General features: G+C 41.9%; 1 protein-coding gene across 1 annotated transcript in view; it reads left to right on the plus strand.

Moving 5' to 3' along the window:
- Positions 1-13,183, plus strand: part of LOC139749045 (uncharacterized) — a 410,591-nt gene that overhangs the window by 183,083 nt on the left and 214,325 nt on the right. The window contains exons 10-11 of the mRNA XM_071662507.1: positions 10,812-10,996; positions 11,098-11,247. Coding sequence (XP_071518608.1) covers positions 10,812-10,996; positions 11,098-11,247 — 335 coding nt within the window. The remainder of the gene's footprint in view (positions 1-10,811; positions 10,997-11,097; positions 11,248-13,183) is intronic.

Genomic DNA, 13,183 nt, shown 5'->3' on the forward strand with positions numbered 1-13,183 from the left:
TACCACACATCTCTCTTACCCTTTCATTACTTACTTGATCAAACCACCTCACACCACATATTGTCCTGAAACATCTCATCCCCAACACATCCACCCTCCTCCGCACAACCCTATCTATAGCCCACGCCTCGCAACCATATAATATTGTTTGAACCATTATTCCTTCAAATGAACCCATTTTTGCTTTCTGAGATTATGTTCTTGCCTTCCACACATTTTTCAATGCTCCCAGAACTTTTGCCCCCTCCCCCACCCTGTGACTCACTTCCACTTCCATGGTTCCATCCGTTGCCAAATCCACTCCCAGATATCTAAAGCACTTTACTTCCTCCAGTTTTTCTCCATTTAAACTTACCTCCCAGTTGACTTGTCCCTCAACCCTGCTGTACCTAATAACCCTGCTCTTATTCATATTTATTCTCAGCTTTCTTCTTTCACACGTTTTACCAAACTCAGTCACCAGCTTCTGCAGTTTCTCACCTGAATCAGCCACCAGCACTGCATCATCAGCAAACAACAACTGACTCACTTCCCAAGCCCTCTCATCCACAACAGACTGCATACTTGCCCCTCTTTGCCAAAACTCTTGCATTCACCTCCCTAACAACCCCATCCATAAACAAATTAAACAACCATGGAGACATTACCTGAGAACCAATCACTTTCCTCTCTTCCTACTCGTACACATGACTTACATCCTTGATAAAAACTTTTCACTGCTTTGAGCAACTTGCCTCCCACACCATATACTCTTGATACCTTCCACAGAGCATCTCTATCAACTCTATCATATGCCTTCTCCAGATCCCTAGATGCTACATACAAATCCATTTGTTTTTCTGAATGATTCCCACATACATTCTTCAAAGCAAACACCTGATCCACACATCCTCTACCACTTCTGAAACCACACTGCTCTTCCCCAATCTGATGCTCTGTACATGCCTTCATCCTCTCAATCAATACCCTCCCATATGATTTACCAGGAATACTCAACAAACTTATACCTCTGTAATTTGAAAACTCACCTTTATCCCCTTTGCCTTTGTTCAATGGCACTATGCATGCTTTCCGCCAATCCTCAAGCACCTCACCATGAGCCATACATACAGTGAATATCCTCACCAACCAGTCAATGACACAGTCACCCATTTTTTAATAAATTCCACTTCAATACCATCCGTACCCATTCGCCTTGCTGGCTTTCATCTTCCACAAAGCTTTTGTTACCTCTTTTCTGTTTACCAAATCATTCTACCTGACCCTCTCACCTCGCTCACCATCTCGACCGAAAACCCTATATCTGCCACTCTATCTTCTAACACATTCAACAGACCTTCAAAATACTCACTCCATCTCCTTCTCACATCACCACTACTTGTTATTACTTCCCCATTACCCCCCTTCACTGATGTTCCCATTTGTTCTCTTGTCTTACGCACTATAACTACCTCCTTCCAAAATATCTTTTTATTCCCCCTAAGATTTAATGATACTCCCACCCCAACTCTCATTTGCCCTCATTTTCACCTCTTCCATCTTCCTCTTGACTTCTTGCTTCTTTCTTTTATACATCTCCCATGAGCCATACATACATTGAATATCTTCACCAACCAGTCAACAATACAGTCATCCCTTTTTTTTTGAGAAATTCCACTGCACTACCATCCAACCCCACCACCTTGCTGGCTTTCATCTTCCGTGAAGCTTTCACTACCTCTCCTCTGTTTACCAGATCATTCTTCCTGACCCTCTTACTTCGCATACCACCTCGACCAAAACACCCTATATCTGCCTCTCTATCATCAAACACATTCAACAAACCTTCAAAATACTCACTCCATCACATTCTCACATCACCACTTCTTGTTATTACCTCACCATTAGCCCTCTTCACTGATGTTTCCATTTGTTCTCTTGTCTTACACTTTTCATTTACTTCCTTCCAAAACATCTTTTTATTCTCCCTAAGATTTAATGATATTCTCTCACCCCAACCCTCATTTGCCCTCTTTTTCACCTCTTGCACCTTTCTCTTGACCTCCTGCCTCTTTTTTTATACATCTCTCAGTCATTTGCACTATATATATAAGAATTTCATTGTTTGTATGGTTGAAAGCTATCCTGTGGAATATCAGCTCTTACTTCTAAATTAAACCTTTTTTTTATTGCTGAAATTTCCACTGAACATTTGTTCACTCAACCAAGTTCTCAGTTTCCCATGTCTTTAAGGAACTGATCCTCTTAGATCAACATAACAGTACTCCTTGTTTCATCTAGACTGTTTGCCAGAAGCTCTTTATGTTATACAGGTTGTTTCACTCTGACATGTTTCAAGGAATCTTTTGCTAGATTAAGTTGACATTTGAGATCTTTGGGAGTTTCCAAAGACCCCATGTTAAATGTTATCTCATCCAGATATCTGTTATTTTCTCTGATGTAATTTTGGTTTTATTACCATCAGAGGATGGTATTATTTTTTTAGGACCCAGAGCATCCTTGAAAAGTGAGCCATTTCAGTGATTGTCTTTGATTTTAAAGGTTTTTGTTTAGTCTTTAATCCTCTATGTGAGTGTGCCCTAAGTTGCCAGAGGAGTTATATCCATAGGTGAGCTGTATATGTTTTGAAGAACATGAAAGCAATTACCTACTGAAGGCTGAGCAATACGAAGTGTAATTTGCTTTTCCCTCCTCTTCCCTTTTTGAAAAAGCCCTTCCCAATTCAAACCTGAGGCAGACACCAATAATTAATCAATGAATGATGAATGGGAGTGCACTGCCATGTGAGCTAACTTGCTTTGATTCATAAAAAACTGAGTGGATTTGTGAATGTTTTTTAAAATCCCATGGGGAAGCATTAGCTCACATCCTATAAGTCATGTTGGTCAAAAGGGGAACTTTTTGTGGATACCATGAATTTCGTTGTTCATTAAATGGTGTATGATCCACCCCTTAACCCCAACACATTTGCATAATCTGAGGCTGTCTTGAATTATAATAGGGCTCTACCTTTAGTACAGAAATGTTTTTTCACTTTTCAAAACCTGAATTTTTAAGCACCATATGTGATATTTGAACTAATGTGCATAACACTTTGACAGATTATCTTAATTCCTTGAATTGGCATTTTACACTGTAAAATGAGAAAATGTTCAGTATATGCTACGTATGGAGAAGGTTATTTATATTTATTATACTTTGTCGCTGTCTCCTGCGTTAGCGAGGTAGTGTAAGGAAACAGACGAGAAAATGGCCCAACCCACCCACATACACATGTATACACATACCTGTCCACACACGCACATATACATACCTATACATCTTAATGTATACATATAACACACACACAGACGTATACATGTATAAACGTACATAATTCATACTGGGGTAAGGGGGTGACTGTATTGTTGACTGGTTGGTAAGGTTATTTAATGTATGTATGATGGTGAGGTGCTTGAGGATTGGCGGAATGCGTGCATAGTGCCATTGTACAAAGGCAAAGGGGATAAGAGTGAGTGCTCAAATTACAGAGGTATAAGTTTGTTGAGTATTCCTGGTAAATTATATGGGAGGGTATTGATTGAGAGGGTGACGGCATGTACAGAGCATCAGATTGGGGAAGAGCAGTGTGGTGTCAGAAGTGGTAGAGGATGTGTGGATCAGGTGTTTGCTTTGAAGAATGTATGTGAGAAATACTTAGAAAAGCATATGGATTTGTATGTAGCATTTATGGATCTGGAGAAGGCATATGATAGAGTTGATAGAGATGCTCTGTGGAAGGTATTAAGAATATATGGTGTGGGAGGCAAGTTGTTAGAAGCAGTGAAAGTTTTTATCGAGGATGTAAGGCATGTGCACGTGTAGGAAGAGAGGAAAGTGATTGGTTCTCAGTGAATGTAGGTTTGCGGCAGGGGTGTGTGATGTCTCCATGGTTGTTTAATTTGTTTATGGATGGGGTTGTTAGGGAGGTGAATGCAAGAGTTTTGGAAAGAGGGGCAAGTATGAAGTCTGTTGTGGATGAGAGAGCTTGGGAAGTGAGTCAGTTGTTGTTCGCTGATGATACAGCGCTGGTGGCTGATTCATGTGAGAAACTGCAGAAACTGGTGACTGAGTTTGGTAAAGTGTGTGAAAGAAGAAAGTTAAGAGTAAATGTGAATAAGAGCAAGGTTATTAGGTACAGTAGGGTTGAGGGTCAAGTCAATTGGGTGGTAAGTTTGAATGGAGAAAAACTGGAGGAAGTAAAGTGTTTTAGATATCTGTGAGTGGATCTGGCAGCGGATGGAACCATGGAAGCGGAAGTGAATCATACGGTGGGGGACGGGGCGAAAATCCTGGGAGCCATGAAGAATGTGTGGAAGTCGAGAACATTATCTCGGAAAGCAAAAATGGGTATGTTTGAAGGAATAGTAGTTCCAACAATGTTGTATGGTTGCGAGGCGTGGGCTATAGATAGAGTTGTGCGGAGGAGGGTGGATTTGCTGGAAATGAGATGTTTGAGGACAATGTGTGGTGTGAGGTGGTTTGATCGGGTAAGTAATGTAAGGGTAAGAGAGATGTGTGGAAATAAAAAGAGCGTGGTTGAGAGAGCAGAAGAGGGTGTTTTGAAATGGTTTGGGCACATGGAGAGAATGAGTGAGGAAAGATTGACCAAGAGGATATATGTGTTGGAGGTGGAGGGAACGAGGAGAAGTGGGAGACCAAATTGGAGGTGGAAAGATGGAGTGAAAAAGATTTTGAGTGATAGGAGCCTGAACATGCAGGAGGGTGAAAGGAGAGCAAGGAATAGAGTGAATTGGATCGATGTGGTATACCGGGGTTGACGTGCTGTCAGTGGATTGAATCAGGGCATGTGAAGCGTCTGGGGTAAACCATGGAAAGTTGTGTGGGGCTTGGATGTGGAAAGGGAGCTGTAGTTTCGGGCATTATTGCATGACAGCTAGAGAGACTGAGTGTGAACGAATGGGGCCTTTGTTGTCTTTTCCTAGCGCTACCTCGCACACATGAGGGGGGAGGGGGATGGTATTCTATGTGTGGCGAGGTGGCGATGGGAATGAATAAAGACAGACAGTGTGGATTGTGTGCATGGGTATATATGTATGTGTCTTCGTGTGTATATATATGTGTACATTGAGATGTATAGGTATGTATATTTGCGTGTGTGGACATGTATGTATATACATGTGTATGGGGGTGGGTTGGGCCATTTCTTTCGTCTGTTTCCTTGCGCTACCTCGCAAACGCGGGAGACAGCGACAAAGCAAAATGAAAAAAGAAAAAAATTCATACTGTCTGCCCTTATTCATTCCCATCGCCACACCCCCACACATGAAATAACAACCCCCTCCCCTCGCATGTGCACAAGGTAGTGCCAGGAAAAGACAACAAAGGCCACATTTGTTCACGCTCAGTCTCTAGCTGTCATGTATAATGCACCGAAACCACAGCTCCCTTTCCAAGTCCAGGCCCCACAGAACTTTCCATAGTTTACCCCTGATACTTCACATGCCCTGGTTCAATCCATTGACAGCACGTTGACCCTGGTATACCACATCGTTCCAATTCACTCTATACCTTGCATGCCTTTCACCCTCCTGCATGTTCAGGCCCCGATCACTCAGAATCTTTTTCACTCCATCTTTCCACCTCCAATTTGGTCTCCCACTTCTCATTCCCTCCACCTCTGACACATATATCCTCTTTGTTAATCTTTCCTCACTCATTCTCTCCATATGACGAAACCAATTCAAAACACCCTCTTCTGCTCTCTCAACCACACTCTTTTTATTACCACACATCTCTCTTACCCTTTCATTACTTACTCGATCAAACCACCTCACACCACATATTGGCCTCAAACATCTCATTTCCAGCACATCCACCCTCCTCAGCGCGATTCTATCTATAGCTCATGCCTCGCAACCATATATCATTGTTGGAACCACTATTCCTTCAAACATACCCATTTTTGCTTTCCAAGATAACGCTTTCAACTTCCACATATTCTTCAACGCTCCCAGAACTTTCACCCCCTCCCCCACCCGATGATTCACTTCTGCTTCCATGGTTCCATCCGCTGCCAAATCCACTCCCAGATATCTAAAACACTTCACTTCCTCCAGTTTTTCTCCATTCAAACTTACCTCCCAGTTGACTTGTCCCTCAACCCTACTGTACCTAATAACCTTGCTCTTATTCATTTACTCTCAGCTTTCTTCTTTCACACACTTTACCAAACTCAGTCACCAGCTTCTGCAGTTTCTCACCCAAATCAGCCACCAGTGCTGTATCATCAGCGAACAACAACTGACTCACTTCCCAAGCTCTCATCCATAACAGACTGCCTACTTGCCCCTCTTTCCAAAACTCTTGCATTCACCTCTGTAACAACCCCATCCATAAACAAATTAAAAAACCATGGAGACATCACACACCCCTGCTGCAAATCAACATTCACTGAGAACCAATCACTTTCCTCTCTTCCTGCACATACACATGCCTTACATCCTTGATAAAAACTTATCACTGCTTCTAACTTGCCTCACACATCATATATTCTTAATACCTTCAACAGAGCATCTCTATCAACTCTATCATATGCTTTTTCCAGATCCATAAATGCTACATACAAATCCATTTGCTTTTCTAAGTATTTTTCACATACATTCTTCAAAGCAAACACCTGATCCACACATCCTCTACCACTTCTGAAACCACACTGCTCTTCCCCAATCTGATGCTCTGTACATGTCTCCACCCTCTCAATCAATACCCTCTCATATAATTTCCCAGTTATACTCAACAAACTTATACCTCTGTAATTTGAGCACTCACTTTTATCCCCTTTACCTTTGTACAATGGCACTATGCAAGCATTCCACCAATCCTCAGACACCTCACCTTGAGTCATACATACATTATTTAATCTTACCAACCAGTCAGAGAAGAGGTAGTAAAAGCTTTGCAGAAGTAAAAGCTTTGCGGAAGATGAAAGCTGGCAAGGCGGCAGGTTTGGATGGTATTGCAGTGAAATTTATTAAAAATGTGGTTGACTGTATTGTTGACTGGTTGGTAAGGATATTTAATGTATGTATGACTCATGGTGAGGTACCTGAGGACTGGCAGAATGCTTGCATAGTGCCATTATACAAATGCAAAGGGGATAAGAGTGATTGCCCAAATTACAGAGGTATAAGTTTTTTGAGTATTCCTGGGAAATTATGTGGGAGGGTATTGATTGAGAGGGTGAAGACATGTACAGAGCATCAGACTGGCGAAGAGCAGTGTGGTTTTAGAAGTGGTAGAGGATGTGTGGATCAGGTGTTTGCTTTGAAAAATGTATGAGAAATACTTAGAAAAGCAAATGGATTTGTATGTAGCATTTATGGATCTGGAAAAGGCATATGATAGAGTTGATAGAGATGCTCTGTGGAAGGTATTAAGAATATATGGTGTGGGAGGTAAGGTGTTAGAAGCAGTGAAAAGTTTTTATCGAGGATGTAAGGCATGTGTATGTGTAGGAAGAGAGGAAAGTGATTGGTTCTCAGTGAATGTGATTTGCAGCAGGTGTGTGTGATGTCTCCATGGTTGTTTAATTTGTTTATGGATGGGGTTGTTAGGGAGGTGAATGCAAGAGTTTTGGAAAGAGGGGCAAGTATACAGTTTGTTATGGATGAGAGAGCTTGGGAAGTGAGTCAATTGTTGTTTGCTGATGATACAGCGCTGGTGGCTGATTCGTGTGAGAAACTGCAGAAGCTGGTGACTGAGTTTGGTATAGTGTGTGAAAGAAGAAAGCTGAGAGTAAATGTGAATAAGAGCAAGGCTATTAGGTACAGTAGAATTGAGGAACAAGTCAATTGGGAGGTAAGTCTGAGTGGAGAAAAACTGGAGGAAGTGAAGTGTTTTAGATATCTGGGAGTGGATTTGGCAGCGGATGGAACCATGGAAGCGGAAGTGAATCATAGGGTGGGGGAGGGGGCGAAAGTTCTGGGAGTGTTGAAAAATGTGTGGAAGTTGAGAACGTTATCTTGGAAAGCAAAAATGGGTATGTTTGAAGGAAATGAGATTCCAACAATGTTATATGGTTGTGAGGCATGGGCTATAGATAGAGTTGTGTGGAGGAGGGTGGATGTGCTGGAAATGAGATGTTTGAGGCCAATATGTGGTGTGAGGTGGTTTAATCGAGTAAGTAATGAAAGGGTAAGAGAGATGTGCGATAATGAAAAAAGTGTGGTTGAGAGAGCAAAAGAGGGTGTTTTGAAATGGTTTGGTCACATGGAGAGAATGAGTGAGGAAAGATCGACTAAGAGGATATATGTGTCGGAGGTGGAGGGAACGAGGAGAAGTGCGAGACTAAATTGGAGGTGGAAAGATGGAGTGAAAAAGATTTTGAGTGATCGGCGCCTGAACATGCAGGAGGGTGAAAGGCGTGCAATGAATAAAGTGAATTGGAACTATGTGGTATACCTGGGTTGACTTGGTGTCAATGGATTGAACCAGGGCATGTAAAGCATCTTAGGTAAACCAAGGAAAGTTCTGTGGGGCCTGGATGTGGAAATGGAGCAGTGGTTTCTATGCATTATACATGACAGCTAGAGAGTGAGCATGAACGAATGTGGCCTTTGTTGTTTTTCCTAGCGTACCTTGGGCACATGCGGGGGAGGGGGTTGTTATTTCATGTGTGGCAGGGTGGCGACGGGAATGAATTAGGGCAGACAGTATGAATTATGTACATGTTTATATATGTAAATGTCTTTGTGTGTGTATATGTATGTATACGTTGAGATGTATAGGTATATGTATGTGTGGGTGTGGACGTGTATGTGTATACATATGTATGTGGGTGGGTTGGGTCATTCTTTCGTCTGTTTCCTTGTGCTCCCTCGCTAACGCGGGAGACCGACAAAGTATGATGAAAATAAATGATACCAACCAGCCAACAATACAGTCAACACTTTTTTTTAATAAATTCCATTTCAATACCATCCAAACCTGCTGCCTTGCCGGCTTTCATCTTCCGCAAAGCTTTTACTACCTCTTTTCTTTTTACCAAATCATTCTCCCTAACACTTTCACTTTGCACACCACCTCGACCAAGACACCCTATATCTGCCACTAAATCATCAAACACATTCAACAAACCTTCAAAATACTCACTCCAACTCCTTCTCACATCACCACTACTTGTTATCACCTCCCCATTATCCCCCTTCACTGATGTTCCCATTTGTTCCCTTGTCTTATGCACTTTATTTACCTCCTTCCAAAACATCTTTTTATTCTCCCTATAGTTTAATGATACTCTCTCACCCCAACTCTCATTTGCCCTCTTTTTCACCTCTTGCACCTTGCTCTTGACCTCCTGCCTCTTTCTTTTATACATCTCCCAGTCATTTACATTATTTCCCTGCAAAAATCATCCAAATGCCTCTCTCTTCTCTTTCATCAGTAATCTTACTTCTTCATCCCACCACTCGCTACCCTTTCTAATCAACCCACCTCCCACGCTTCTCATGCCACAAGCATCTTTTGCACCAGCCATCACTGCTTCCCTAAATACATCCCATTCCTCCCCTACTCCCCTTACGTCCTTTGTTCTCACCTTTTTCCATTCTGTACTCAGTCTCTCCTGGTACTTCCTCACACAAGTCTCCTTCCCAAGCTCACTTACTCTCACCACTCTCTTCACCCCAACATTCTCTCTTCTTTTCTGAAAACCTCTGCAATTCTTCACTTTCGTCTCCACAAGATAATGATCAGACATCCCTCCAGTTGCACCTCTCAGCACATTAACATCCAAAAGTCTCTCTTTCGTGCGCCTGTCAATTAACATGGCCATCTCTCTTACTTACATACATATACTTTTTAAACCAGGTATTCCCAATCACCAGTTCTCTTTCAGCACATAAATCTACAAGTTCTTCTCCATTTCCATTTACAACTCTGAACACCCCATGTATACCAATTATTCCCTCAGCTGCCACATTACATACCTTTGCATTCAAATCACCCATCACTATAACCCGGTCTCGTGCATCAAAACTACTAACGCACTCACTCAGCTGCTCCCAAAACACTTGCCTCTCATGATCTTTCTCCTCATGCCCAGGTGCATATGCACCAATAATCACCCATCTCTCTCCATCCACTTTTAGTTTTACCCACATCAATCTAGATTTTACTTTCTTACACTCTATCACATACTCCCACTCTCCTGTTTCAGGAGTAGTGCTACTCCTTCCCTTGCTCTTCTCTCACTAACCCCTGACTTTACTCCCAAGACATTCCCAAACCACTCTCCCCCTTTACCCTTGAGCTTCGTTTCACTCAGAGCCAAAACGTCCAGGTTCCTTTCCTCAAACATACTACCTATCTCTCCTTTTTTCTCATCTTGGTTACATCTACACACATTTAGACACCCCAATCTGAGCTTTCGAGGAGGATGAACCCTCCCCAGGTGACTCCTTCTTCTGTTTCCCCTTTTAGAAAATTAAAATACATGGAGGGGATGGTTTCTAGCCCCTCACTTCCATCCCCTTTAGTCACCTTCTACGACACGTGAGGAATGCGTGGGAAGTATTTTTTTCCCCTATCCCCAGGCGAGAAGGTATACGTACATATATAGCATACCTGTTTGGAAATTTATGTTTGGGAGTTAGAAGCTAGTAGGTGGGGGTTGGGCATTGAGTATTACTGATAATTTTACGTCAGAAAGATTATTACCTCTGCTTATGTTTGGGCAAGCTGTTTCTTTTTGATGCAGAAAGTGATGATATTGATTTACGATTTTAATTTTACCCTTGTTTTGATATCAGGTAGTGCCTCTTTATGATTCTGCACGTGTCACTCATCTGCTCTGCAAACACCAGAAATCTCCTGTCTTCATGCAAGCTGTTCGTGAGAATAAACGTTGTATAACAATATTCTGGCTTAATGATGTTCTGTTAAGAGGAAAGATGGCTCCTCCATGGCAGGCCATACACCTTCCTACACCGTTTGGGTAGGTCCATATACAATTTGTATTGAATTATATGATTGAAATTAAAAGTGTAGACACTTTTAATAGTTTGAGCCTCAGGTTGATTTTATTTATTTCCCCAGGAATGACAACAAGCCTTGCAAAGATCTGATTGTCAGTGTTAGTGGATTTGAGAATGAGGAGAGGACCATTATCAAGCTAATGTTGCAGCTAGTAGGAGCAAAGTATACTGGTTATTTTTCAAAACATAACAGCCTCCTTGTTTGCAAAAAGTAAGTGGCCATGGCAGATGTTCTTAATTGATTAGGTTTCTAAAGAATTTCTTTTATGATTTCATGCCCTTAAAGTTAGGGTCAGTTGTTAGTATTTTATTTTACTTTTTTTACAAGATTATGTGGGATAATAGGTAGTGGTTGGTAGTTAGCCACCATCCAGGGAGGTGTATCATCAGGCAAGTAATTAATGGCTGAATAGTGAGCCATCACTTCATTGGTTGTCAAGTTGCACTCCTCTGATCCAGGTGGCTGTCTTTTCTTTCTGCCTCACCTTCATGTGGACTGCTGGCATTCTGTCTACATATCTAAACCTCTCCTTGACATACATAACACTTGACAATACTTCACTCTCACAACCTATTCTTCTTAACTCTAGATTTTCCTGCAGTGACTGCTATGCACTTGCCCTGCCTTTTGACAGGATGGTAGGAGTAATAGATAGAATTGATAGGTAGGAACATTAGACAGGAGCATTAGGTAGAAAATTTTGGCAAAAGTAACGGGTAGGAACATTAGGTAGATGTAGTAGGTTGGAAGGTTAGGTAGACAGATAAGGTAGGAGCCTTTGGAAAAGCTGCTCTAGAGTTGCATCCTGCCTGTGGCCGGTTGAGAGTGAGACACTAAAGGCTAAGAAGCAGCCTTGGAGTTCACCAGTTATGGAGACTTTTTTTGCCATGGCCACCCCCTTGAGGGAGACTCTGGAGGGAATGGGCATCAGAGACATGGATTAGATTGATAGATAGAATTTCACATTTATGTAGACTGCTTTATGACCTGTAACTCTGGTTCAAATACTTATTATTATTGTTGTTGTTATACATAATTACTGTTTCCCACATCAGTGAGATAGTGCCAGAAAACAGACAAAGAATGACCCATCCACTCATATACACACACGAGTACCTAAGTCCTGAGCAGGTGTATATTGTATTTCATTTATTTATTTAGTTTACATTTGATATTTGTTTAATTTAAATTTCTAGCTGTGTATGATATGCTTTAGACACATGGGAGATGTATGATTTGTGGGTTAGAGGAAATTTTTTTTATTACACTTTGTCGCTGTCTCCCGCGTTAGCGAGGAAACGCAAGGAAACAGACAAAAGAATGGCCCAACCCACCCACATACACATTTAAATACATACACGTCCACACGTACACATATACATACATATTCATTTTAACGTATATTATTATTATATTATTTTGCTTTGTCGCTGTCTCCCGCGTTTGCAAGGTAGCACAAGGAAACAGACGAAAGAAATGGCCCAACCCACCCCCATACACATGTATATACATACACGTACACACATGCAAATATACATACCCATACATCTCAATGTACACATATATATATATATACACACACAGACACATACATATATACACATGCACACAATTCCCACTGTCTGCCTTTATTGATTCCCATCGCCACCTCGCCACACGTGGAATAACATCCCCCCCCCCTCATGTGTGCGAGGTGGCGCTAGGAAAAGACAACAAGGGCCCCATTCGTTCACACTCAGTCTCTAGCTGTCATGCAATAATGCCCAAAACCACAGCTCCCTTTCCACATCCAGGCCCCACAAAACTTTCCATGTTTTACCCCAGACGCTTCACATGCCCTGATTCAATCCATTGACAGCACGTCGACCCCGGTATACCACATCGATCCAATTCACTCTATTCCTTGCCCGCCTTTCACCCTCCTGCATGTTCAGGCCCCGATGACTCAAAATCTTTTTCACACCATCTTTCCACCTCCAATTTGGTCTCCCACTTCTCCTCGTTCCCTCCACCTCCAACACATATATGCTCTTTGTCAATCTTTCCTCACTCATTCTCTCCATGTGCCCAGACCATTTCAAAACACCCTCTTCTGCTCTTTCAACCATGCTCTTTTTATTTCCACACATCTCTCTTACCCTTACAT

Source organism: Panulirus ornatus, chromosome 1 (assembly GCF_036320965.1).
Source record: "Panulirus ornatus isolate Po-2019 chromosome 1, ASM3632096v1, whole genome shotgun sequence".
NCBI classification, from domain to species: domain Eukaryota; kingdom Metazoa; phylum Arthropoda; class Malacostraca; order Decapoda; family Palinuridae; genus Panulirus; species Panulirus ornatus.